At 40.0% G+C, this 26,273-nt stretch overlaps 1 protein-coding gene across 1 annotated transcript in view; it reads left to right on the top strand.

The window, feature by feature from the left end:
• LOC124616007 (cytochrome P450 6k1-like) overlaps positions 1-26,273 on the top strand; it is a 79,417-nt gene that overhangs the window by 3,946 nt on the left and 49,198 nt on the right. Inside the window, exons 2-3 of the mRNA XM_047144218.1 lie at positions 4,933-5,170; positions 15,243-15,481. Of these exons, the coding sequence (XP_047000174.1) occupies positions 4,942-5,170; positions 15,243-15,481 (468 nt within the window). The 5' untranslated portion in view covers positions 4,933-4,941. The remainder of the gene's footprint in view (positions 1-4,932; positions 5,171-15,242; positions 15,482-26,273) is intronic.

Genomic DNA, 26,273 nt, shown 5'->3' with positions numbered 1-26,273 from the left:
TGAGATCATTGATCTACTAGGAAAGTCTGTAGTGAGAAAGGTATTGGCTTCAATGAAGAAGACTGAACATTTTTCTATTATAGTTGACAAAACAAGTGATTCTTCGCTTCACGAAAAAGTGTCATTTTGTATTCGTACTGTCGATGATTTCTTAATTATTAATGAAGACTTTATTGGGTTATACGAGACTCCTAACACTGATTCACAAATTCTGTTTAGTATTTTTAAAGACGTTTTTGCTAGTCTTGATTTGTCAATGGATAACTTAAGAGAACAGTGCTATGATGGTGTCTCGAATATGAGATGTAAGTTCAAAGGACTAAAAAAAGTCAGTTTTGGATATACAACCAAAAGCACGTTATGTGCACTGCGCTGCTCACAGTTTAGACTTCGCAGTTGTAGACAGTCTCCGCCATTTTACGTCTATGAGGCATGTTATGGTTTTAGCCAAGGACTTAATAAACACCGTAAGGGAATCCAACAAAATGATGGGACTTTTCAGAAGCATACGCTCTGGAAACGACCAAGCTGTTCTACGACCCCTATGCCCGACTCAGTGGATTATGCGAGCTTTTAGTATCCTGAGAATACTGAAAAACTTTGAAGAACTTCTAGAGTTTTTTGAAACATTTTCTGCAGAGGACAAAACAGAGGCAAATGTGAATGCAGGCTTTCTCAGCGAATTTCGTACACGAAGTTTTCACGGGTTGTCAGCCGAGTAGCGTCGTCATCTCGTAACAACGTTTCGATGGAATGTGTCTCCATCGTCTTCAGGCGAGACGCATTCCATCGAAACGTTGCTACGAGACGACGACGCTACTCTGCTGACAACCCGTGAAGACTTCATATATAAAATAACTGAGGTAGGTTACAAATGTGCAGGCTACCTTGAGTCAATGTTCCAGTTCAAGGCTTATTTCTTTTTACATCTTTATTGCCATGCAATGAACCCAATAGAGGATGTCAGTGAAAACATTCAATGCCTTCATCTAAGTGTTGCTGATCTGGAGAAAGTATATTAAGGCTTGATTTGTGCCGGCGGCTGTGGCCGAGCGGTTCGAGGCGCTTCAGTCTGGAACCGCGCGGCCGCTACGGTCACAGGTTCGAATCCTGCCTCTGGCATGGATGTGTGTGATGTCCTTAGGTTAGTTAGGTTTAAGTAGTGCTAAGTTCTAGGGGACTGATGACCTCAGATGTTAAGGCCCATAGTGCTCAGAGCTATTTGAGCTTGGTTTGTTTACTGAGTGGAAGGCGTCGTACTTTCGAAAACTTTTGGGAATTGTGTTTAAACGAAAATCCTTCCCAAGTTGATGAGCCTCCACTTCCTCGGAATCGAAGTATACCAGAGAAGTATGAAAATAACGAAGCCAGCTCACCGCGCACTTTCAAAACCCCAAAGTATTACTACAAAGCAATTTACATTGAAGTTTGTGAAACGGTGCAATCTTGCATTACTGAGAGGTTTGCTTCAACTGGACTCACACAGGTCATTAAAGTTGAACAAGAGTGCTTGCTTTAAGTAAACAGAGGTGAAACAAATTTGGAAAAATCAACCGAGCTTTTAAAAAATGGCCTAGACATTGAGAGACTGCGCTTACACTTGAATATGTTAGCCGATATCGCTAATAAAAAGCATACGTGATGTAATAAAGAACATTACACAAGAGCCTGCAGTTGGAGAAATGTTATGTGAAGTAGTGAAGTGCATTAAGCTTCTCCACGTAGTTACAGTCACGACAACAGCAGCAGAACGGTCATTTAGCGCCTTTAGACGTCTGATGCCTTCGATCATCAATGGGACAGAAGCGATTGAACAACTTGGTTGTTCTTCATGCACACCGAGAGGTTTTGGATGAATTGGATATCCGACCAGTCATCAAAGACTTCATATTCAGTAATCCAGTAAAACGGTTGACATCTGCACCTTTCTAAAGATACTCTTGCCTTAATAATGGCATTCAGGGCAATATTAAAAATCTTCATAAAATAGAGAATTAAATGCATACACAGTGTTAAATTTTCAGTTTCGAAACATTAGCACTAGTTTAGTACTGTATTACTATATTACTATAGTACTGTATAAGTAATTTTCAAATACATAAATATTTTTAGGTTGTAAGACCCAATTTAAACCCGCTTTTTGCATACTTTTTGACTGAAAGTATTAGGCATACTTTATTAACTGTATTAAAGTATTAACTTTGAGATACTGTTTTTATTTAATGAACACTGAGCCTTATTCAAAGTAAGCTTAAATTAGCTAATTCACTTATTAATCAAAGTGCTAGTACTGTGCGACAGCAACATTTTATGTTTTATTCTTTTAATGATAGCTTAGGATTTATTTAAATATAATTTCGCTATAATAGTCTGTAAGCATGATGATTACTGAAAATTAAATTAGCTTCTTACGAAAATACCGAGTATGTTTATGTTTTGTTTCTTTTTTCAAAGCCAAAAAATGTGTCAGGCTTGTCGAGTTTCCCAGAGTTTCGAGTTATCGAGAGTCCAGTTTTCGGGGTTGTAATGTTGGTCATGTGACTCTAAAATGCTTGAAAAAACTTTAAAACCCACTACTTTTTCTCTAAAATTAAGAAAATTTCCCGGGGCAAGACCCCCAGTATGGGCCCTCCCAATATCTGTTATAAGTCGGCGCCCCTGAGTCGACAGAGATAATGTTATAGGTCTCCTACAGAGCATGATATGTTTTTGTATAGAGGGTATTTATATTAACAATCTCGATCATATTTTGTTGATATTTATTTTATAACGGTAAGCATCATTGTAAAATAAGTATAAACAAAATATGATCGACATTGTTAATATTAGGTACCCTCTACACAAAAGCATATCATGCTCTGTGGAAGACCTATAACATTATCTCTGTCGACTACATCCGAAAACAACTTTGTAACTGTTTGAGTATGTTAGCTACTCTCGATATTGTGAACAAAAAAATGTGACTGATTTTAACATGCGCGAGACTCTGCACAAACGGACCATAAGAAAACTGCAGTTCACGTTCTTACAAATTTCGCCACTGACTACATATAAATACGGATAATGAACTACAAATTGCGCCCTTTTTATGTATTACAGTAAAATCAACAGGACAAAGCAGAACCTCACAAATCAAAAACATTCCGTAGAAGTGGCACAGTACTCTTGAAAATGGGAATCGTTTCCCGAAACGCATCGTGTAAAATATAAATAAAAGAAATCGTGACTGGTTAGCAGAAAAGTTATTTATAAATAAACCCATTGTTTTCACAGTCGCAGGTATACACAGACCATTTATAATGGATCAAATCAGACAGTTTATGACGGTGGAGCCGCGTATGGAGCCCTGTCACGATTCTCGATGAAGCGACAAGAACGAACTGGAAGACGCACTGACAATACACCCAAAGTGCTGCAGACACAGGTGCTGAACAATGAGGTAGACCCTGCTACAACTACAGGTGGGACTGCGAGCATTCGTGATAAGCATGTTGACAAGAGCGTCGCAAACAAATGAAGAAATATACTGATATTATTTATAGATGCAAAGTTGGACTGTATTTAGCAATTTATGCACATCTTACAAAACACTAATTAAAGGACATATTCGTCAATTTTTAGTGATTTACAATGGTGATTTTCATAGCAAACTTCCATTCCTCGTAGAATTTTGTATCGATCTGCGTCAAGCTAAGTATGTTCATATCAGTGGACTCTAAAACGTTTAAAAGTTCAGGGTTTCCACACGAACACTCCATGATTTTCAAATACAATTAAAAAACTACATGACATAGATACTTGTAACTTGCGGTAACATATAAAACAACGCCTACAGTTTTGTACAAATAATTAATATGCCACTACACGGGCACCTTTCGTAACCCTGAACATATCTTTACGATACCCTTTCTCGACCTATGAGTGCTGAAGCATGTCTGGGGAGATGGAGGCTATCACATCCATATTCCTTCTACGGACATCGCCAACGTCATGCGTAGGCGAGGCACATAACCCCACAGGAAGAAATCCAAATTGGTTATCTCCGGAGACCTCTGTAGGCATTTTGTCAGCCCATCACGTCCTTTTCACCGCTGCCAGAACCTGTCCGCCTGTTTATACTCCCGGTGGCTAGGAACCAAGCTTTAATCATTTTAACTTGTGGTGGTTACCTTCGAAATTCACGTCCGGAACTTCTTTAGACGGCAACGGAGGATTTCTTTACTGCATACAACATCACACTTTGGACCACCTCTTAATGTGCAGTGTTTCTGGCGATTATTCATCACCTGATACAAAAGAAAACGAATCGCTTGGAAAAAATCTACACAGAACTTTTTGAGTTGCTTTACATGATGGCGCAAAGCTGAAGTATCGATGTCTCACATCCAAATTCCATTTGGACCTCATGTAGGTTTCATGTGGACACCTGTTTTATCTGATGTCTCTTGAGTAATTATGCTCAGAACGCAGTTTTATTGCGGCGCAATAATTTTTGGTATCCATACGTAATATTGTGCTTTCCCTGTTTGTCTCAAGTTTACATGCGGTTGCTCTTTAATGAAACTGCCATCTATATAATTAAATTATTCATTGAAATGTGGCCTATGAAGTATTTCACACATGTAATAAACTCCAAGTTACGGTATAAAGTAAACATTTTCTCCTTTACAAAAATGGGTAGTAAGCGTATGTGACTGCCATGTGGAAGACCTTGTTTCGAATTCCAGTACTGTCAACGATGTTGTCCTTCGCGGGGGGACTGGAACGGGATGTACTTATACTCGTAAGTCTGGGAGAACGGCAGACTGTTCACATGCCGTTCCTACCGTAGCCAACGACGCCGTTGGCAGTGAATAGCACTGCAGTCGGTTGGAATCGCGTGCCCCTCTGTGTCTGATCGCAGAGTTAAGTTGGATTCTTTTCTTGTTGTAGCCTTCCAGGATGATCACAGAGAGCGCCCCGCTGGGCTCGTGGTCCACTACACTACTCGCCGCTGTTGTACTGGGTATTACTTCGTTCTCCTCATTTTTCGCTCTACGCTTCCGGTACTGGAAGAACAGAGGAGTGCCATATATACCGCCAAGCTTCCCTTTTGGAAATATGCGTCGCTGCTTCTTAGGAAAGATGTCAATGGGCATGAACATCGCAGAGATATACAAAAGGATGAAAAGTAAGTGTGACATAATGCTGTGCCTATTTTAACCTGTACATAACTTGGTCTCATAGTTTTCCAGGTGTTTATCTGCACCTCGTGGCAGGTTTAAGGCCCAAGCAACGCAAGCGGCCGCTCGAGGTGCCAAGTTCAACATTTGTATATGAAGTGTACCATAGCAGCAAACAACTGGCCTGTGTAAAGTATACGATAGTGGAACCAAAAACATTCCGGTGAAAATGTGGCCGCATACGAGCTGCTTGCGAGTTAATTGCTTGTGTGTGATTAGGTATCGTCCCTGACTTCAATCTCTGTATATATAAGGCAATGTCGTGACCGCCTGACTGACTGACTCATTATCGGCCAGCCCAAACCGCTAAGGATAAGAACTTGAAATTTGGAGAAAGAGTGAATCTTGTATTGTTGCCGTTGTTTAAGAAGGGATTTTTCGCAGTTAGAACCCTAAGGGGTTGAATTAGGGGATGAAGGTTTTTAGAAAAAAATCGCTATTAAGGTAATTTTGAAGCTATAACTTAGAAAACTGGTATTTGCTTTCTCGGTCAAAAACAAAGAAATACGTGTTTCAGCATTTTTGGAAGTTTAGCCCTTTTGGGGTGAAATAATGGGCGAAATCTTTTTTTGAAAATATGTCATTATTAAAGAACTACTAAAGTATTTTTAAACGTACATCCATGAACTCTGGTATCCCATTAAACGGTTACAAACAAAAGAAATACATAATGAGGTTTTCACTCTGCAGCGGAAATACTTTCATAAAAGATTTCACCCTCTATTTCATTCCATATGGGGTGAATTTCCAAAACCAGTGACATGCGTATGTTTTATGTCTTTCTAACAGAGGAGCCATATACTAATTTTCGTAGATTTAGTTTCAAAACTATTTGCATAATGAAATATTTCCATAAAAACTTTCGTCCCGGTTCTACCACCGTGGGGCTGAATTTCCAAAATCAGTGAAATAAGTATTTTCTTATTTCTAACGGAGGAGGCATATTTGCGGACAAGTGCTCTACCATATTTTTTTTCATTTTGTTCGTTTTTCTTCGTTGCGTTTTGTCTGGGCGAACGTCACAAGACATCCGTTCAAGTTGATCGTTGATTCCTTTTACTCAGTTTTTTATTACAGAGGGCGAGTAGCCCTCTGATTGAACTCGCTGAGCTACCGTGATGATGAAGGACACACAACACCCAGTCCCCTGCCGGGAATCGAACCCGGGCCCCCTCCGTGGTAGGCGACCATCTGAGCTACCCAAACACGACTCACCCCGTCCTCGCAGCTTCACTTCTGCCAGTCTCCTACCTTCCAAACTTTACAGAAGCCCTCCTGCGAACCTTGCTGAACTAGCACTCCTGAAAGAAAGAATATTGCGGAGACATGGCTTAGCCACAGCCTGGGGGATGTTTCCAGAACGAGATTTCCACTCTGCATCGCAGTGTGCGCTGACAAGAAAGGATCGCAGGAGAGTTTCTGTAAAGTTTGGAAGGTAGGAGATGAGGTACTGGCAGAAATGAAGCTGTGAGGATGGGGCGTGAGTCGTGCTTGGGTAGTTGAGCTGGATAGCCGGCACGGTAGCTCAGCGTGTTCGGTCAGAGAACTGGTTGGCCTTAGTAATAAAAAAACGAACTTGAACGGATGTCAGGTGACGTCCGCAACGACCAAACTCAACTATCAAAAACGAACAAAAAAAAAAAGAAAAAGATGATAGAGCACTTGCCCGCGAAAGGCAAAGGTCCCGAGTTCGAGACTCGGTCTGGCACACAGTTTTACTGCCAGAAAGTTTCTTAAAAGAAATACATGTTTTAGTGTTTTTCGAAACTCAACCCCTAAGGGAGTGAAGTAGGGGATGAGACTTTTTACGAAAATATTTTATTATGAAAGCATTTTAAAGCTAAATGTATGATAATTTAAATATGGCTTCTCCATTAGAAATAAGAAAATACTTATTTCACTGTTTTTGGAAATTCAGCCCCATGGTGGTAAAACGGGGATGAAAGTTTTTATGGAAATATTTCATTGTGCAAGTAGTTTTGAAATAAAATATACGAAAATTTGTATATGGCTTCTCTGTTAGAAAGAAATAAAACATACTCAAGTCACTTGTTTTGGAAATTCCACCCCTAAGGGATGAAATAGATGGTGAAATATTTTATGAAAATATTTCATTGCGAAAGCGTTTTTGAAGCTAAATCTCTGAAAACTGCTCTTGGTTTCTCGGTTAAAGATGAAAAAAATACGTGTTTCACTGTTTTTGGAAATTCAGCCACTAAGGGAGTGCAATAGGAAATGAAAGTTTTAAGTAAATATTTCGTTACATTAAGAAAAATTTAAACCTGAATTTATTAAAATCAGTATTTAACTTCTCGGTTAGTTACAAAGAAATATTCGTTACGGGATGAAATTTGCTATGGAAACATCTCCGCAAGAACATAAAACGCATGTTTAACAAAACCTTTGAACTCCAGCTACCAGAATCGCTTTTTGGTTAGAAGTACATTCGGAAAAGATCACGCTTATATGGCCTTAATTAGCGTGAAAAGCGTAAAGGGTGTTGCAGTTTGCGAACTAAAAAAATTTCGATGAAATGAAAACAAAATAATCTCTGCATGCCATACAGTCTACGTGAGCGAAGCAGCGGGTGCTAAGCTAGTATCAAATATTGTCCTAGTTAGTATGAACGTGCTTGAAACGTAAACTTTTCGATTATGTCCCGTCTAATTCGGGATAAGGAGAACCCTCTACTAAGCCAACGACCTTCTAGAGGGCGGATGAGCTGGTAGAGCAAGGGCACCCTCTTGTCCTTGGAGTGAGAAATCACTCCTAAAGACGGAAGAATCACCAAGGGTGGTCAACGGCATAGGATGCTGAAGGCAACGGGAAACCACAGCATTAAAGATCCAATGGATATCCCCAGGAAAACTCATCATGGCAGGGTTCAATGTCAAATTATCCGGAGTTTCAACTCCCCCACTCGGATCTCCGGGGGGGGAGAGCCTTGAACAATGCCACAAGTAAATACAAAAATAATGCAACAATAGCAACTTGGAATGTAAGATCATTATACCAACCAGGAAAAGTAAATAATGTTATACAAGAAATGAAACGCCTAAAAATTAACATTTTGGGTGTAAGTGAAACAAGATGGCCTGACTCAGGAGAAATGACCATTGACAACATGAAAGTATATTACTCGGGAAATTCTGATAGCCAGCACAGGAATGGGGTAGGAATAATTTTAGATGAGTATGCTAGTAAATCTGTCAAAAGCATTTTACCAATCTCAGATAGAGTAATCAGTCTACATTTACAAACGAAACAAACAAATATTAATTTAATCCAAATCTATGCTCCAACAACCGACAAAGACCAAGAAGAAATAGGAAAATTTTATGAAGAATTAACACAAGCAATAGGAACCTCAAAAAGCAGAGACATTATTATCATCATGGGAGATTTCAATGCCAAAATAGGTGAAGGAAGTGAAGGTGATCTTATTGGACCTTTTGGTTTAGGAACAAGACATGAAAGAGGAGATTTGCTGTCACAATTTTGCCAGGAAAACAATCTGTCTATTACAAACACATTTTTTAAACTCCCTAAACGAAGACTTTATACTTGGAAATCACCAAGAGACTGTAATGAAGAAGTTTGCAGAAATCAAATTGATTTCATACTTATAAACAAGAGGTACAAAAATTCTATTCATGGTGTGAAAACATATCCAGGAGCTGATATATTTTCTGATCATAACCTTTTAGTAGCAAAGTTCCATGTGAAACTGAAAGCCATACAAAAGAAACAAAAGAAGGACTATATAAATACAACTATTCTAAGAGACCCCTTGACTAAACAAAAGACTTCTGAAGAGATTAATAAGGAATTAGTTAGGATAAAGAATAATCAAACAGAAGACATTGATGGCAAATGGGAACTTATAAAAGACACATTAAATAATGCATGTAAAAACACAATGGCGACCAAACACGACAACATGAAAAAGAAGTGGATGACAGAGAAGATATTACAATTGATGGAACAAAGAAGAATACTTAAAAATAGAGATGAAAGTGAGTATAAAAGATTACATGCAGAAATACGAAAAGAAACACGGCGAGCAAAAGAAGAATGGTACAAGGAACAATGCTCTGAAATTGAGAGTTATGAAACAAGACATGATAGTTTCAACTTACACAAAAAAGTTAAAGATTTAGCTGGACTTAATAAAAAGAAAAGTACAAGTTTATTGTTAGATAAAAATGACAAAATAATTCCTGATGTTAAAGGTAAACTGGACAGGTGGACAGAATATGTCAAAGAACTATTTGAAGATACAAGAAAAGATCAAAAATTTTATGATAACATGATCGGAGAACGAGGACCAAGCATATCGAAAGAAGAAATATTACATGTTATCAACAAATCAAAGACAGGAAAAGCCCCTGGACCGGATAAGATACCAAATGACATCCTGAAACTCATAGGAATAGACCATATAGATCTATTTGTACAATTGTTTAATGATATTTATAATTCGGGAATTATTCCTAGGGATTGGTTGACATCTACCTTCGTTACATTACCCAAAAAGGCTAATGCCAAAACTTGTAATGATCACCGTACAATAAGCTTAATGAGTCACACCTTAAAGATATTTCTAAAAGTTATACACCAACGAATATACAAAAAAGTAGAAGAAGGTATAAGTGAAACACAATTCGGTTTTAGAATTTCCCTCGGTACAAGAGAAGCATTGTTTGCTTTTAACATATTAGCGCAACGATGTATGGAGGTTAACCAGCCACTATATGTGTGCTTCCTGGATTATAATAAGCATTTGACAAAGTTCGTCATGATCATCTCATAGAATTGTTAGAAAAGAAAACACTTGATAAGAAAGACATCCGCATTATATATAACCTCTACTACAATCAAACCACAACCGTGAAGGTAGAAAATGAGTTATTGAATGATATAGAAATAAAGAGGGGTGTGAGGCAAGGTTGCATTCTCTCACCCTTATTGTTTAATATGTATTCAGAAGACATAATCCAGGCAGCTCTATCAGATGAAATAGCTGGCATTAAAGTGAATGGGCTAAACATTAACAATGTTAGGTTTGCTGATGACACTGCACTACTAGCTGGAAACCTCAAAGATCTACAATTACTTCTTGACAAAGTCGCAGAAAAAAGTGAAGAATTTGGCTTGACTCTTAACGTAAGCAAGACTAAGTTCATGGTGATATCTAAAACACACCAACAAGAAAATCTTACAATCAATAGGGAAAGAGTCGATCAAGTACGTAAATTTAAATATCTCGGAACAATTGTAAATGAGGAGATTGAAAGCTCAGAAGAAATTAAATCGAGAATAGGACAGGCCAGAAGTATCTTTAATAAGATGGAAAATGCATTCTGTTCGAGTGACATTTGTTTAAACACAAAAATGAGGTTGCTAAGATGCTATGCATTCTCAAAATTATTATACGGCATGGAAGCGTGGACATTGAAAAAGAAGGACATGAACAGTTTAGAAGCTTTTGAAATGTGGGCATATAGAAGAATACTTAGAATTAGTTGGGTGTCGAGGATTACTAATCAAGATGTCCTAAGAAGAATGGGAAAGGAAAAAGAATTAATTAAAATTATTAAAGTAAGGAAGCTACAATATTTAGGCCATGTTATTAGGGGAGTAAATTACAAAATATTGCAAATAATACTAGAAGGGAAAATTTGTGGGAAGAGAACGAGGGGTAGAAGACGGACATCCTGGATTGACAATTTAAAAAATTGGTACAACTGTTCAACGTCAGAACTCCTTAGATCAGCCAAATCAAGATCAGAAATTGCCATGATGACAGCCAACCTTCTTAGAGGAGACGGCACATGAAGAAGAAGAAGAATTCGGCTTAAGTTTCATCAAGCGATGAAGACTTGATCTTGGAGGCCACTCCTTGTGATTTAAGTTCTCCAGAGAGCTCATCATCTTACATTAGAAAAATCAATTTTACTGACATATTTCCCATTATTTTTGCTAGCACATGATTCTCTTTACTGTAACTATATAATTAGTCAGTCATGAAATTAGTTATTCAAAATTCAGTACTACCTTAGGTCTATGATTTCTCAAGGACGATTGTGTGGTGTGCAAATTTAGTCACTGAAAATGATATCTTGAAATCAATATATTCAGATTCTATGTTGAAAGATTTTGCAAAGTTAAAACGTAGAAAAATGCTAATTTGTCTTTGTCCACGGGAAAAAATGTTTGTGCCTATTTTTAAGAATTGTAGAAATTATACATGACTTTATTAACAGAATATTTCTCATTTGTATCAGTCACAGACTGGTATTTTCATTTTCAGTTGCGTACATAGTAACTTTGATCACGTTTACCAACATTCAGTTGCTTTCACGGCAATTTTTCTTAGTTTAACTACTTCCTGCTGAATTTTTTGCACATGTAACACACAACTTACAAAGTCTTTTGTTAACACCTCAGTATAAAATTAAAATATACTTTTGCATTTCTGTTTCATTTTTCCCAATGGAAAGTAAAATAATTCTTAAGTTATAGAATTAAAAGTTTCCATTGTTAAACTATCACAAATTTTATATTTCCATTCTTTCCACTAAGATTACTATATGGATTATTTATTGAAGATAGTACCATACAATAGGTCTAGTTTTTTCTGCTTTCGCTAAAATTATTTAAAGATGTCAGGAATCATTTTAAATGCAAATGAATTTTTTCCCGTCTAACATTTAGAGCTCGAATGAGATGAAGAAATTTATTTCCATTACAGAGGAATGTCTATGCAGCACTAATTTCAAAAGAACAAGTAACTCATTTCCACGAGAACTAGATTTACATTCATTTTTAAATGTCTAACGAGAACTCAAGGAAAGGCAGCTTGTGCCTGGGATGGGAGGCGGGCAAAGAGGGGCTCCAAATGATATGTTGCTTCTGTGGAACAATACTCTTACATTGGCCCTACCTTGAAGACACATAATATGGTATGCATTGCTGTATTATCTGCAGACCTCTAAACATGCTCATAGATCTAATGATACCTGCTATGATTTGTATACTGATAAGCTCACTATTAAATTACACTTTGGGTAGGAAATCTACAAATAGTGAAATACTCAATACAATAAATATAAACGAGTATGTTTTTCATTTCAAGATTGGTAACACACAAAGCCGAAAGAATCGTTTTGTACTATCCATGTGTTAATTATAATTTCCCATCTGCGCGCTATTTTCTATGAACAATGCCAGACATAATGGTCTGCAGTTACCACAAGATTTTCTCTACTGTACTAATACGATGTTGTAAGCTTTGAACGTTGACACTTGCACTGCCATTAACGTACTCGTTCTAGATTGTGTATGAAGAACTTCACTCCGTTCGCTTCTAACGACGGACGAATTGATGAGGAAGACATTTGTAAATTTTTTGTCCATGAATACTACGTTTTACAACTTCATTGAATGTAAAGGAAATGCTTAATGAATAAAATACTTCCATTAACATGGCGTTTACTTTTTTGGCCAAGGAATCAGGTGGGCATCAACAGGAAATCAACCATGCCCCTGAAATAAAATTTGGGATTCTGAGCACAAAAAACAGGGGATAAGATGAACACCAAGAGAATTAAACAAGGACAATGGAATGTACTCAAATTATACCATTTCATTAGAAAATAAGACACTAAAAGTAGTTGACGAGTTTGGCTATTTGGGCAGAAAAATAATTAATGAAGTCCTAATTAGAGAGGATATAAAGTGCAAATTGTGCAACATCCATAAAACTATGCCTGAAAAGGTAAATTTGTTACCTTTGAATATAAATTTAATTTATAAGAAGATAGATTTGTAGGTATTTTTCGAGAGTTATCCCTCATTACAGATGTCGGACATTGCAGGCTAGGCAGATTAATAGAACAGGACAACCTTTAATGCTGGGGAGAGTACAAGTGTATCTGAACACACAGTGCACCGAACACTCCTAACGATGGAGCCCCACAGCCTACGATCCATGCATGTACCAATGTTAACACCATGACATCGGCAACTACGACTGAAATGGGCACATAACCACCGGTACTGGATGTTGGCGTAGTGTCAGAGCGTTGCATGGTCTGATGAATCCCGATACCTTCTTTTACACACCGATGGGAGCTCGTGGATCCGTCGTCTTACAGGAGAACAGCTCCGAACCACCTGTACTGTGGGACGAAGACAATCTGGCAGCGGCCATATTATGCTATGGGGAACATTCACATGGGCGTCCACGGTTCCAGCGGAGCTCGGTGCAAGGCACCATAACGGTCAACGAGTATCGTACACTGCTTGTAGACCATGTACACCCCTTCATGACCCTCATGTTTCCCGAGGGCAGTTGCATTTTTCACCATGATCAAGCGCAATGTCACAAGGCCAGGAATGTGATGGAACACAGTGGCCAATTTCAACTCCAACCTCCGCCAGTCGCCAGATCTGAACACGATCGAACACATCTGGAATATGACTGAACGTGGCGTCAGAGTTCATCGCCCCCTCCCCAAAATTTAAGTGAATTAAGCGATTTGTGTGTGCAGACGTTGTGCAGCTCCGTCCACGACCTACTAAGGCCTGATTGCTCCCATGTCGCGACGCGTCGCAGCTGTTATCCGCTTCAAAAGTCTGCATATCGAGTGTAAGGTAGGTGGTCATAATGTCTGACTGACATATTCACTCACTCATTGACTCGTCACGGGCCATTCCAAACCGCTAAGGATAAAAACTTGAAACTTGGAGAGGGTGTTGATGTTATACTGTACGTGTCGTTTAAGAAGGAAGGGGATGAAATGCCTTTTTCCAAATGTGTCGCTATTAAGGCAATTTTGAAGCCAGATCTCTGAAAATTTGTATATGGTTCAAATGGCTCTGAGCACTATGGGACTTAACATCTGAGGTCATCAGTACCCTAGAACTTAGAACTACTTAAACCTAACTACCCTAAGGACATCATACACATCCATGCCCGAGGCTGTATTCGAACCTGCGACCGTAGCGGTCGCTCGGTTCCAGACTGAAGCGCCTAGAACCGGTCGGCCACTCCGGCCGGCTTGTATTTGGTGTCTCGGTCAGAAATAAATACATGTTTTAGCATTTATGGAAATTTAACCCTTAGTTGGTTGAAATAGTGGGTGAAAGTTTTTTTGAAAACAATTCGTTATTAAAGAACTATTAAACTATTTTGAAGCTACATCTGTGAAAAGCGGTATTTGGCTTTTCGGTTACATATGAAGAACTACGTGTTTCAGTGTTTTTGGTAATTCAGTCCCTAAGGGGATGAAAACGAAAATGAAAATTATAATGAAATAGTTAATTATGAACGCATTTTCAAAGCTAAATCTATGAAAATTTGCATTTGGCTTCTCGCTTTGAAACAAAAAACTACATGTGGCCCTGTTTTTAGAAATTCAGCCCGTAAGGGGGTGGAATGGAGTACGAAAATTATCAAGAAAATATTTAGTTTCATTGAAAATTTTTAAAGCTAAATCTATGAAGATTGGTATTTAACTTCTCGGTTAGATATAAAGAAATATGTGGAAGGGTGTGAAAGTTTCCATGGAAATATCTCCAAACGAACGTAAAGGCGTGATTAGAAAAACCTTGGATTGTAGCTATCAGAATCGCAGTTTGATCAAGTACATTCGGAGAAGACCATGCGCCTATGGCCTTAACTAGCTTGAAAAGTTTAGAAGGTGTTGCAATTTGTGAACAACGTAAGAATTCGATGAAAAAAATATCTGAGCAGACCATACAGCTTACGAGAGCGAAGCAGTGGACGACAAGCCAGTTTACCACTATACTCAACAGTTTCAACGCAGGAAATGCAAAAATACTCCACGAATTCATACTTTTGTAAGGAGACTGTCCCCAGTTATTATCAGTTGTATGGCTTCATCTTCAAGCTTAATACAGTACTTTTTTCCCAGTGAGTGACAGACGAAATGAGTTGCTTTCTGCTAGGTGTCTGCTATTTGCTGCAATCCTGAGGTTAGTTATTCTGCATAGGTCATAGATTCGTGGGAATCTACGCTCTGCTCCGACCAGTTCTGGTCATTATCGACCCCATCCTGGTGCACTGCGTGCTGGTGAAGGATTTCCACATGTTTTACGACCGGGGCATGAACCTGGACGAAACAATGCCACTCAACAGGCAACTGTTCTGTCTCGCTGGCAACAACTGGAAGAGGCTGCGACTCAAGCTGGAACCAGCATTCGCTCCTAGTAAGCTCAAGATGATGTTTCCTGTAAGTACACACTATGTATATATCATGCACATTGTATATGTGGTTCTTTGAAGTATGTCCGTCGACATAAGTGTTTCAAACGATTCAACCTTTTTCACAAGACTATGTCGTCAACATGAATGAATGTAGAAACATGAGGTAATTTTGAACCTGTGCATCAAACTTACTACCTGTGGGGGGCTATCGTTCATTATCTAAAGTGTGCCGAGTCCACATGGCAGCAACACAGTAACAGAAGGCGTTTTGTGTTCTTCGCTCAAACATGTGTAATTCAGTTACAACTGCGCAGCGTGATTTTCTTCGAGTGTATGGCACTGTACCTCACATAGCTCAAACCATTCGACGATGACGCCAGCAGTTTTGAGGCACTGGTTGTTATTGCAAATCTACCTGTCGCTCCGTTGCGTTTGTTCAAGACGTGGAGCGCAAACGGCAATCTTTCACTCGTCATACCAGTTGAAAGACAGCCTTTCTTCATACGTCTCTTTGGCGTGTTTCACAGCAACATTTGTATTTAAAGCCATATGGTAGTCAGTCACTACAACCCCTTCATGATGGTGATAGACAATAATGCATAGAGTTTTGTGAATTCATACTAGCCCTGGAAATTCAAGGTCATGATTTGCTTTCAGCTGAGATTAGGAATAGATTTGACACTGAACTGGTATGCAGGTTGTTCAGAAAATCCCGCAACAATCTTCCGTGACTTGTAGAGGGGAGTGAGTACATAATACTTTGAATAGGAACCCATGTCCACCAATGTCATCCAACGACGCTACAGAGCTTCAAACATATAAGAGCCGACGTCTGTAAATATATGTATATACAGGGTGATTCCATGATCATTTACAAACTTACCAAGATGATGGAGAAGGTGATATGCATCAATTTGAGGTAAGGGTTCGCGTACCGGGAACGAACAAGTCGAAAGTTATAAGCAAAAGCCGTTCTGATATCTTGTAATGTGGCGCTGTCTCCTGACCTTCATTTCTTACATATTCCGTCCTCACAATTGTATTCTGCACATCAAGACGCTACATTTGAGCCCAAACTCGATAAGGTAGAGCCAATTTTTCATGAAATCATGTAAGTGATATGCAAATCTAATAAGTAAGTGGCAAGTGTGCACCGAGGTTGAAAAAAGTTGAGGCTGGCGTACACAACATGACAGCCACTGGAATTTTCGTTCTAAAGAGGAAACCAGCCCACTGGGAAGACCGTCCCTTCAGAGGGCTGGGTCAACAACATACCTACTTCGGCCAAAGCGCCCGCTCAGAGAGAAGACAGCTTTTGCTGGAGTGAAGGGATACCAACCCCCATGTTCGACTTAAAAGCAAATTCCGCTACATTGTGTGGGAGCGCCCAGAAGACACATTATTTCATGGACTGACTGCATAGTTACAGAGTTCTCACAGGACAGTATACGCCTAATGGAGATGCTACAGATTTCTGCATTGGTCGACTCAAACAAAACGTCATTCTCCCGTTTAAAAGAGCAATGCTGATTGGCGAAATATTTCTGATACAAAGAGCCAGAGAAGTGAGGGAAGACAGCGAATGATATACCCTTGCAACTTTTCCAGAAAAAGGGGCCATTCCGTTGTCGCTCTTGGAGTGGGAACACGTAACGAGAGCAAGTGCGCTCGTAAGTGTACACAAAGAGCGAGGAACAAAGTCTCTCCTCAGTACTTCACTGGGAGAGCACCTCTGTCGTTAGCGAATCGGAGTGACACTCTATATTGAGTCGCTCGTGATAAGCGTTGTTCAATGTGTTGGCCGCCACACTTATTGTGCGGTGTAAACATGGACAGAGTACTAGTTAAATTCCTGCGAGCGAATATTGAGTGGCATTGCGGTGGACTGGTTATCTGACCAATGTACCACACCTGTAGTTAGACTAGGGGCGGATAGGAGTCCTTGACTTCATCAAGGTGTAGGGAGAGTTTGATTGGTGAAGGTCAATCCAGATAGGAAGAGATAGGTGTGTTATTTGTCAGCAGTGAGCGACGCAGGCAGCAGTCGTCGCAGCTCACGGTATAGTCCGCTACAACATATGCGAGCCCCATCTGTCCTCCATAACAGTACACTCCATTACATTTCTCATGCAACAGCCTTGACCATACCTAGAAAAGTTATTCAAGTTGTGTAGGCGTGGCTCTCAGCCATTCTGCCGAGTAAATAACGTTCTTAAAGAAAAGGGAGAAAAGAACCTTTCCATACTTTGTGAAATAATAGCATTCCTATCCGTAAGAGGCAATCTACTGCTCTGAAAAGAACCCCAAAATTTACTATTATTTTATAAGAAAATGTTTCACTTGATTTCTCAGAATTTTTTGTAATAAATAATATTTTTCATTCATTTAATGTTTTCCTTACACTGACTAGCAATACTCCCAAACCCAACCATTCCACTAGTTATGTAAGAATATATAGAATATTTTTGTGTCTTTTCCTTACAGCGGACAGCTCCAGAAGATAATTGTTGCTGAATGTTTTTCAACCAGTTCTTGTTGGTACATAAGGAGCGTCTGTCTGACTTCTGTAGTAGTGTGAGGTGTAAATTGTTTCTTGAAGAAGCCAAAGGGTACTTGTTGGATCAATCTATTGCACGACTGACAAAATAAAACCCACACACTCACAACATCTGGCAGTAGAATACATGTAGTGGTACCATTGTTGCTAAGATTGTAGGGCAGGCAACATTCAGAGGAGGTAGTATTGACCAATACAAGAAAAAATGTCCAGTAAATGTGTGCTCGAAAATGCGTACCTTAAAAGCTATGAGCACTTGTTCAATAGAAGAGATGTGTATCAAGCAGCGAAGATGAACAAATGCTCCTAACTCCTCAGGTATGCATGTTAGAGCCCATGTATACTAGACATTTCTTTCCTTGTTTTGGTCCATATTACCACCTCTGAAGGTTGCCTACCCTACAATCTTAGCAACAACAGTGCTACTACACGTATTACGCTGTCAGAGGTTTCAGAACGGTTTTCGCTTATAGTTTTCGACTCGTTTGTTTCCGATACGGGAAACCTTACCTCAGACTGATACAATTCTCCATCGTCCTAGAATCATGGAATCGCCCTGTATAAACATACATTTGTAGTCGCCAGCGCCTATAGCTTTGACACTCTGTAGTGTCGTTGGATGACGCTCCTGGGCATGGGTTCCCTTCCAAAATATTATGTACTCACTCCCCTCTACAATTTCTATAAGTTTGTAACCGGATTTCCCGAACACGCTCTACATAAATCCTCGTATAGATACCAGGTGCATCTGAGTATGAGGCAATAAAAACAAACTGGCAGGGCTTGGCAAATGACCCCACAATGTAAACAAATGCATCGCATTGCTTATAAGTAGGTGGAAATATCTGTATAATTACGCAATCGTCGAACAAGTACTGGAAGCAGTCACACCCATTTAATATCTGGGACTATGCGTATGGAGTTATTTAATATGGAACGACCATATAAAACTGATCATAGGCAAGTTAGTTGGTAGACTGAGATTCGTTGAATGAAAACTCAGCAAGCGTAGTCCACCTATGAAAGAAGTAGGTAACAAAACCCTCGTGTGAATGATACTTTAACAGTGCTTGACAATTTTACAGGGTAGGGTTTGTTGAGGAAGTAGGTAAGATCCCCAGAATAGGAGCGCCCTTCGTCACATATTGATATAGTAAACGCGAAAACGACAAGGAGACATACAATAAAGTAGCTTGTGAGGTATAGATGTTGACGTAAATTTCGTTAATGACCGCAGCATGTGAATTCTTGATGTTCGTTGCTGTTCCGAAACACTGTTTCTCAGCCACTTAGCCATAAAAATTACGTCAGGGTAAAGGAGCAAGTTTACCTTTCTTTCCCATGGAGATAAATATATATTTACGTATTTCTTCGTGTTACACACGCCATCTACGTGACATTTACATTGTCATTTCCACAGCAGATGATTTGTCATAATATTCTGGCTGATCAGTGCGTACGTTTAATTAATACCAGTGTGGCTTACAAGCACAACAGATACAAAAAAGAGACAAGATGTGACGAATTTTACTGTTCCCGTGTCCATCGTTAAATATGGGACATAGCTATACCAACAGAGGGCGCCACAAGCCACATAATTATGACACGATGCCATTGCGGAGTCCATTGTTAAGTATGGCACACAGCTAAACTACAGTTGCAGACCGTGTTCTGGATGTCTGTGTAGTACAGACGTCACGATCTACGCGTTGTGCATGCAGTGGTGGCCGACCGAACATCATCCAGAGAAGAAATCCGTGCACATGCTGTGCGTGGCGTGTCATCAAGGAGCATTGGGAACCGTCTGCTTACTACAGAATTACGATCACTCGTGCCTTTGGCCAGGCTACCACCGACAAGACGACATCGCCAAGCACGGATACTCTGATGTAGTGAAAGAGTCGACTGGAGAACAGAATGGCGCTCTTCTGTCTTTAGTGATGCTAGTAGGTTCAGTCTGTAAGCGAGTGATGAACAAACACGCGTTCGGTGTAGAACTGGTGAGCGGCATCTTATGGAGTGCATCTGCCCACGAGACACATCTGCCACCAGCTTTATGGTGAGGGAGGGGGAGGGGGGGGGGGGCTACAGGCGGTACAACTCGCGGTCATATTTGGTGCTTCTGCAGAATGAAGTAACCAGAGCTCTGTCTGATTCTTCTCGCAGTGTCATATATCCCATATCATCTTCATCTACGTCCACTTCCCTTCCACAATATTGCTTTCAAGTTCATCTCCCTTGTATAAATCCTCTATAAAATCCTTCCACCTTTCAGCTTTTCCTTCTTTGTTTAGGATTGGTTTCCCATCTGAGTTTCTAATGGTCATACGGCTGCTTCTCTTTCTCAAAAGGCCTCTTTAATTTTCCTGTAGGTGGTATCTATCTTTACCCAACTGAAATGTGCTTTTAAATCCTTACATTTGGTCTCTAGCCATTCCTGCTCAGCCATTTTGCACTTCCAGTGAAACTTATTTTTTTAAACGTTTGTATTCCATTTCGTCTCCGTCACTGGCTGAATTTTTAAATGTTCTCCTTGCATCAGTTAAATTCAATATCTCTATTATTATCCAAGGATTTCTACTAGGCCTTACCTTTTTATCTGTTTGATTCTCTGCTACCTTCATTATTTCATCTCTTAAAGCTGCCCTGTATTCCTTTCCCTGGTCTAGTCAGCCGTTGCCCAATGCTCCCTCTGAAACTCTGGTTCAAATGGCTCTGAGCACTATGGGATTTAACTTCTGAGGTCATCAGTCCCCTAGAACTTAGAACTACTTAAACCTAACTAACCTAAGGACAGCACACACATCCATGCCCAAGGCAGGATTCGAACCTGCGACCGTAGCGGTCGCGCGGTTCCAGACTGTAGCGCCTAGAGCCGCTCGGCCACCCCGGCCGGCTCTGAAACTCTCAACACTCTAGTTCTTTCAGTTTATCCAGGTCCCATCTCCTTAAATTTCTACCTTTTTCCAGTTTCTTCAGTTTTAATCTACATTTCATAACCAATAAATTGTGGCCAGAGTGCGCATCTGCCCCTGGGTATGTCTTACAATTTAAAATTTGGTTCCGAACTCTCAGTCTTAGCATTACATAATCAATCTGAAACCTTTTTCGGTGTCTCCAGGTCTCTTCCAGAGATTGATTCTATAACAAACATAGGGTGGGCGACATAATGAGAATTCATTAATAATAATTTTTTTGAAAAAAATGTACAAGATAAAATACTCAACTTAGTGTGATGAACGAGTGTGGCACTGAAGCAAAAGTTATCAACACTGGTGTAATCTAACACAACGTACATTAGCTTCATAATCTGATAGTTGTTCAGTCCGGACTGCTCTCAGACAGTTTATGGTTCATAAACACTTTGACGCACAGCATTGACTATCCGATTATAATCAGCCGTTGATAGCTGATGGGGTATAACTGCAGCACTGCAGATAACTTCTCGGTAACTGCTGACCTCCTACAACTGCTGACCGAGTAAAGCTGTGCGTCTGCATTTACCTGCCAAGGGCGTAAGGATGTCCATCTGTGATCTACACTGCCGGAAAATAAAGATGCATTTACCTCAAGGACAAAGTCATTTTATTGACAATTGATGTGACGGGTAGTTTCAGTAACGGACGGAGGCCCAAACAGTAGCATTAACGTATCTTCTGGTAAACCTTCCGGGATGTAAGGTCGTGGTCCATGAAACTCTTCAGCTCCTAACGTTTCGTCCAGAGCTGCGCTGGACATCTTCAGAGGGGTGTTTCTCCTCCGGTGAGTCTTGCCGGCAAGACTCACCGGAGGAGAAACACCCCTCTGAAGATGTCCAGCGCAGCTCTGGACGAAACGTTAGGAGCTGAAGAGTTTCATGGACCACGACCTTACATCCCGGAAGGTTTACCAGAAGATATGTCATCCGGTCGTGAAAGCCTTCATACTATGAGTAGCATTAACGCACAGCGGACCCCTCTCTGGCGCATGTATTCTCGCATGCAAACGGTGATAAAGGTGCCGAATGGCATTCTGCAATAGATTGTCCGAAGCGTCTTGGGCCTTTTGTTGCAAACGGCGTTGTTTCTTGCAGACCAAGTTCCCGCTTCATCATGTCCCATATTTCTTCAATTGGCGAGAGATCGGGTGATCTGATGGCCAGGCAGGTGTTATACACCACGAAGAGCACGTTGCGTCATAGTATCCGTTACGTAGGCAATCAATGTCCTGCTGAAAACGCACATCGCCTTCCTGTCAAGTAAGTGCGTTAGTGCGGGCGTAACGACCTGTGCAATGTAGCGGCTGCTGTATTTTACGTACTATAAGATGCCCTTTCTTCTTCCAAAAACTGACTCCAAAATCCATGTTCGTCTTATACTCGGAATTAATATAAAAATTTCCAGTCTTTAATTTATAATCTCCGCACGTCTTATACTTCACAATTGCTGCCTCTCGATGTCTCAATAAACAAACCATTTAAAGTGTATATGAGACAGGAATGGAACAAATGGCTGATGGATGAAACCCAATATGAGTTCACGCCGAAGGGAGATTTAAAACAATGGATAAAACAGTCGTGATCTAGAGAGAAGACATTATTGCTAAATCTTTCATCAGGTACAGCATTTTGCGGACTATAAGACACACTTTAATTTTTAAGCAATTTTATTAAAAAGTAACATCTTTACCACTTTTATTATTGTATTGCAAAGCCAGACTAAAAAAATTTCTTAGTTTATAAAACTGAACTGACCTTTAAAATCCCTGAAAACATGCTGTAGATGTCAGTGTAGACCATCTTATATATGAAGAGGACTACGATAATGAGGAAGAAGAAGAAGAAAGTGCAGATGACGATTTTCACATGTTTTGAAGGTCAGTTCGGTTTGATAAAGCAAGAATTTTTTTAGTCGGGTAGTCTGGCTTTACAATCTAATAATAAATATGGTAAAGATGTTATATTTTAACAAAATTGCTTAAAAATTTAGGTGTGTCTTATAGTCCGTAAAATTCGGTACTGGTTACTTTATTCTGCAGAAGCACCAAATATGACCGCGAATTGTAGCTGAAGCTCGCCTGCCCCCCAGCCTCCCCCCCCCCCCCCCTCACCATAAAGCTTTGGGGTGGTGGGGTGGCAGATGTGTCTCATGGGCAGATACACTCCATAAGAGGCCACTCACCAGTTCTACATCGCACGCGCGTATGTTCATCACTCGCTTACAGACAGAACCTATTCACATCACTGAAGACAGAAGAGTGCCATTCTGTTCTCCAGTCGACTCTTTCACCATACCAGAGTATCCGTGCTTCGCGATGTCGTCTTGTCCGTGGTAACCTCGCTAAAGGCACGAGTGATCTTAACGAGTGATCTTAATTCTGCAGTAAGCAGATGGTTCCCAATGCTCCTTGATGACACGCCACGTACAACATGTGCACGGATTTCTTCTCTGGATGATGTTCGGTCGGCCACCACTGCTTGCCCAAGGCGTATAGATCTTAATGTCTGTACTACGCAGACATCCAGAACCTGGTCTACAACTTCGAGAATGTTCCACAGACCACTGCTGAGAGCAACGACCCACCAGCGATACACAGTGCCCAACATGTTATTATCCACTCGGCTTCCCGTAGGCCCCGTTCAAATGGAGTCCGTACGGGTCAGTGGGGTATAGGATGAATGTTGCAAACACTGCTCACCTCTAAGCTCTGCACAGTTACTGCCCCAAGAATAAAAATAGAGGGCGCACAAACGGGCCTCCCGAGCGCTATCTGACCTCCGATGACCGTGACAAATGAATCACCAGCACTACAACATCTCAGTATCCACCTGCTGTCGCTGAATACTGTCCTTGGAGATGGCGGATGCAGAAAGTAGTCCCTGGTGTCAGTGCCGTCTGTGGCGGCGGAAACAACTTTCGGCGGAATGAGCGGGCTATTTGTAAGTCTTGTGGTGGAAGCAGAATGAGGCCCATCTGTATGGCGTCGTATCATAATTATTTTGGCTTGTGGCGCTTTCTGTTGTATAGCTGTGTGCCACATTTAACGATGGATACGGTAACAATAAAATTCGTCACATCTTGTCTCTTTTCTGTATCTGTTGTGCTTGTACGCCACACTGTTATTAATTAGACGTACGTACTCATCAACCAGAATATTATGACAAATCATCTTCTATGGAAATGACAGTGTAAATGTCACATATATGACGCGTGTAACTCGAAGAAATACGTAAATACATATTTATCTACATGGGAAAGAAAGGTAAACTTGCTCGTTTACCCTGACGTAATTTTTATGGCTACGTGGCTGAGAAACAGTGTTTCGGAACAGCAACGAACATCAAGTATTTTGCAGTGAACACATAGTGCGTAGTGGTGCGATCACTCTGTTGTAGAAGTAATTCAAAAGCCAAGATCGCTTATGGGGACCACACTCTGCTTCTCTAACCCATCTTAATTTAGGTAAGTATTTGATCCATTTCTGAAAAACCTATTTGATGCAGGACCTTAATATTTTTACTGTGTGTAACATGATGCTAATAGAGTAAACAGTACTAAAATCTACTTTATCCATTTTATAGTTTTTAAGAAATACTTTTATAAATTTATTAACAAAAATATTAATGTTTTTCTGCAGAAAATATTTTGTTGTGAACTTCCTAATCGGGGAATATTAATGAATGTAGTACCAGAGATGGATTTTTATGTTATGCAGAGTCTCTGAAATTTTCATTCATTTATCTATGATAGTTTCTGATATGATTGGGCATATGTACTGAAAATTTTAGTTTACGGGAAATTGACTTTAAACAAAAAACTTTTGAAATTTGTTACTTACAATTAATGAAAACTGTCCTGCTGCATATGATGACCAATCTTTGGCCTGTAACAGGTCTTCCAGCTTCTTTTTCACCTTCCTGGATGTTTGTCTTGCTTTCTTGGCAATATTAGATGCAGACCTGTCTGCATCGGCTATCCTCATTTTGTCGCAATGTTGCAGCCCAGTGATCATATTTTCACAAGGATTAATTCCCAGCTTTTTCAGTGCCCAACACTTTCCAATATTACCACAATTGAATGTAATAACAGCATCATGAACTCCTAGTTTCATTGTATGCATGTCTACAAATACAGCTTTAGGAAGACGGTTCCAAATTATGCTGTTGAAACATTCATTTGCTTTCTGTATCTGCCCACGCAGACATTTCCTTAAAAGGACAGGATGAGTCACGTCTCTGAAATTATGTTTAATTGCTGTAATAACAACAGCAGGGAGAGAATGTTGGTGAGAATAAGATTCTCCAGTTGCCTGAGACCTATTGTATTTGCTTGCATTTGCACCACGAATTTTCTCCTGATGGACACAATCCATGACATGGCTTATCATCAGTAGATGACTTATGGAAGAATATGGCCCAAACATCTCTCTTCATTGCCTCCAAATTTTCTTTATTTCTCCTAATTGCCTGCCTATAGTATACCTGCAAGTTTTCTATTTCAGTTTTTGTTAACCGACCCTGTCCGGTCAACAATTTTCCATCTTCTAATTTTATTCCCTCCCGTATCAACAGTTAGTTTCCTCAGCCTTGTACCCAAACGTATTTGAACTTGGCCTACAAATTCTATTTTGCTAATAATGGCATCTCCATATGGCTTAGAGATCACCGCATTGCTGTATGCCTTACTGTCACAATCGCACAAATATTTGGTGTACCATACGCCTCTTGTTTCTATGGAGCGATGAAATATTTGTTGTACTCCATGGACTTCCATACCACCACTTGTTCCTCTAAAATTAGCCACACAGTTGTGTTCTTTATGTTCATTGACTTTACAACATTTGCAATATTTAGACATAATCTCCACATCTAACACTTTATCGGTGTCTACACTCGTGGCGTTCACTACTCCATTCAGAGAAGTATGTCCTCTTTTCTGCCAACTTCCATCAAGTGCAACTGCAATATCCGAACATCCATCATTTTCTTCCACTGCTTCCCTAGCAGCCAGTTTCATTCTTTCCTCACTGTCCTCACATACAGCTTTCTCTAATATTGCAGTCAGTTTTTCAAATTTATTTGGTGGTTGATGTAAGTTCTTTACTGAACGAAATGTTCTCCCTGCATCCATACCCTTGCCAATTGATCGTAAGGCATAAACTAATCTAGTATTGATTTCAATAGGGGCCACTTGCATCTGGTTTTGAAGAATTCATAAATGAAATCACAGCTGAGCATTTAGTGCAAATTAAATCCAAAGCAATTGCTAGGCCTTTTCTCCCA

The sequence above is a fragment of the Schistocerca americana genome, chromosome 5, assembly GCF_021461395.2.
Source record: "Schistocerca americana isolate TAMUIC-IGC-003095 chromosome 5, iqSchAmer2.1, whole genome shotgun sequence".
Lineage (NCBI taxonomy): Eukaryota > Metazoa > Arthropoda > Insecta > Orthoptera > Acrididae > Schistocerca > Schistocerca americana.
Note: the sequence above shows the minus strand (reverse complement) of the source record. Positions and strands in the feature narration are given on the sequence as shown.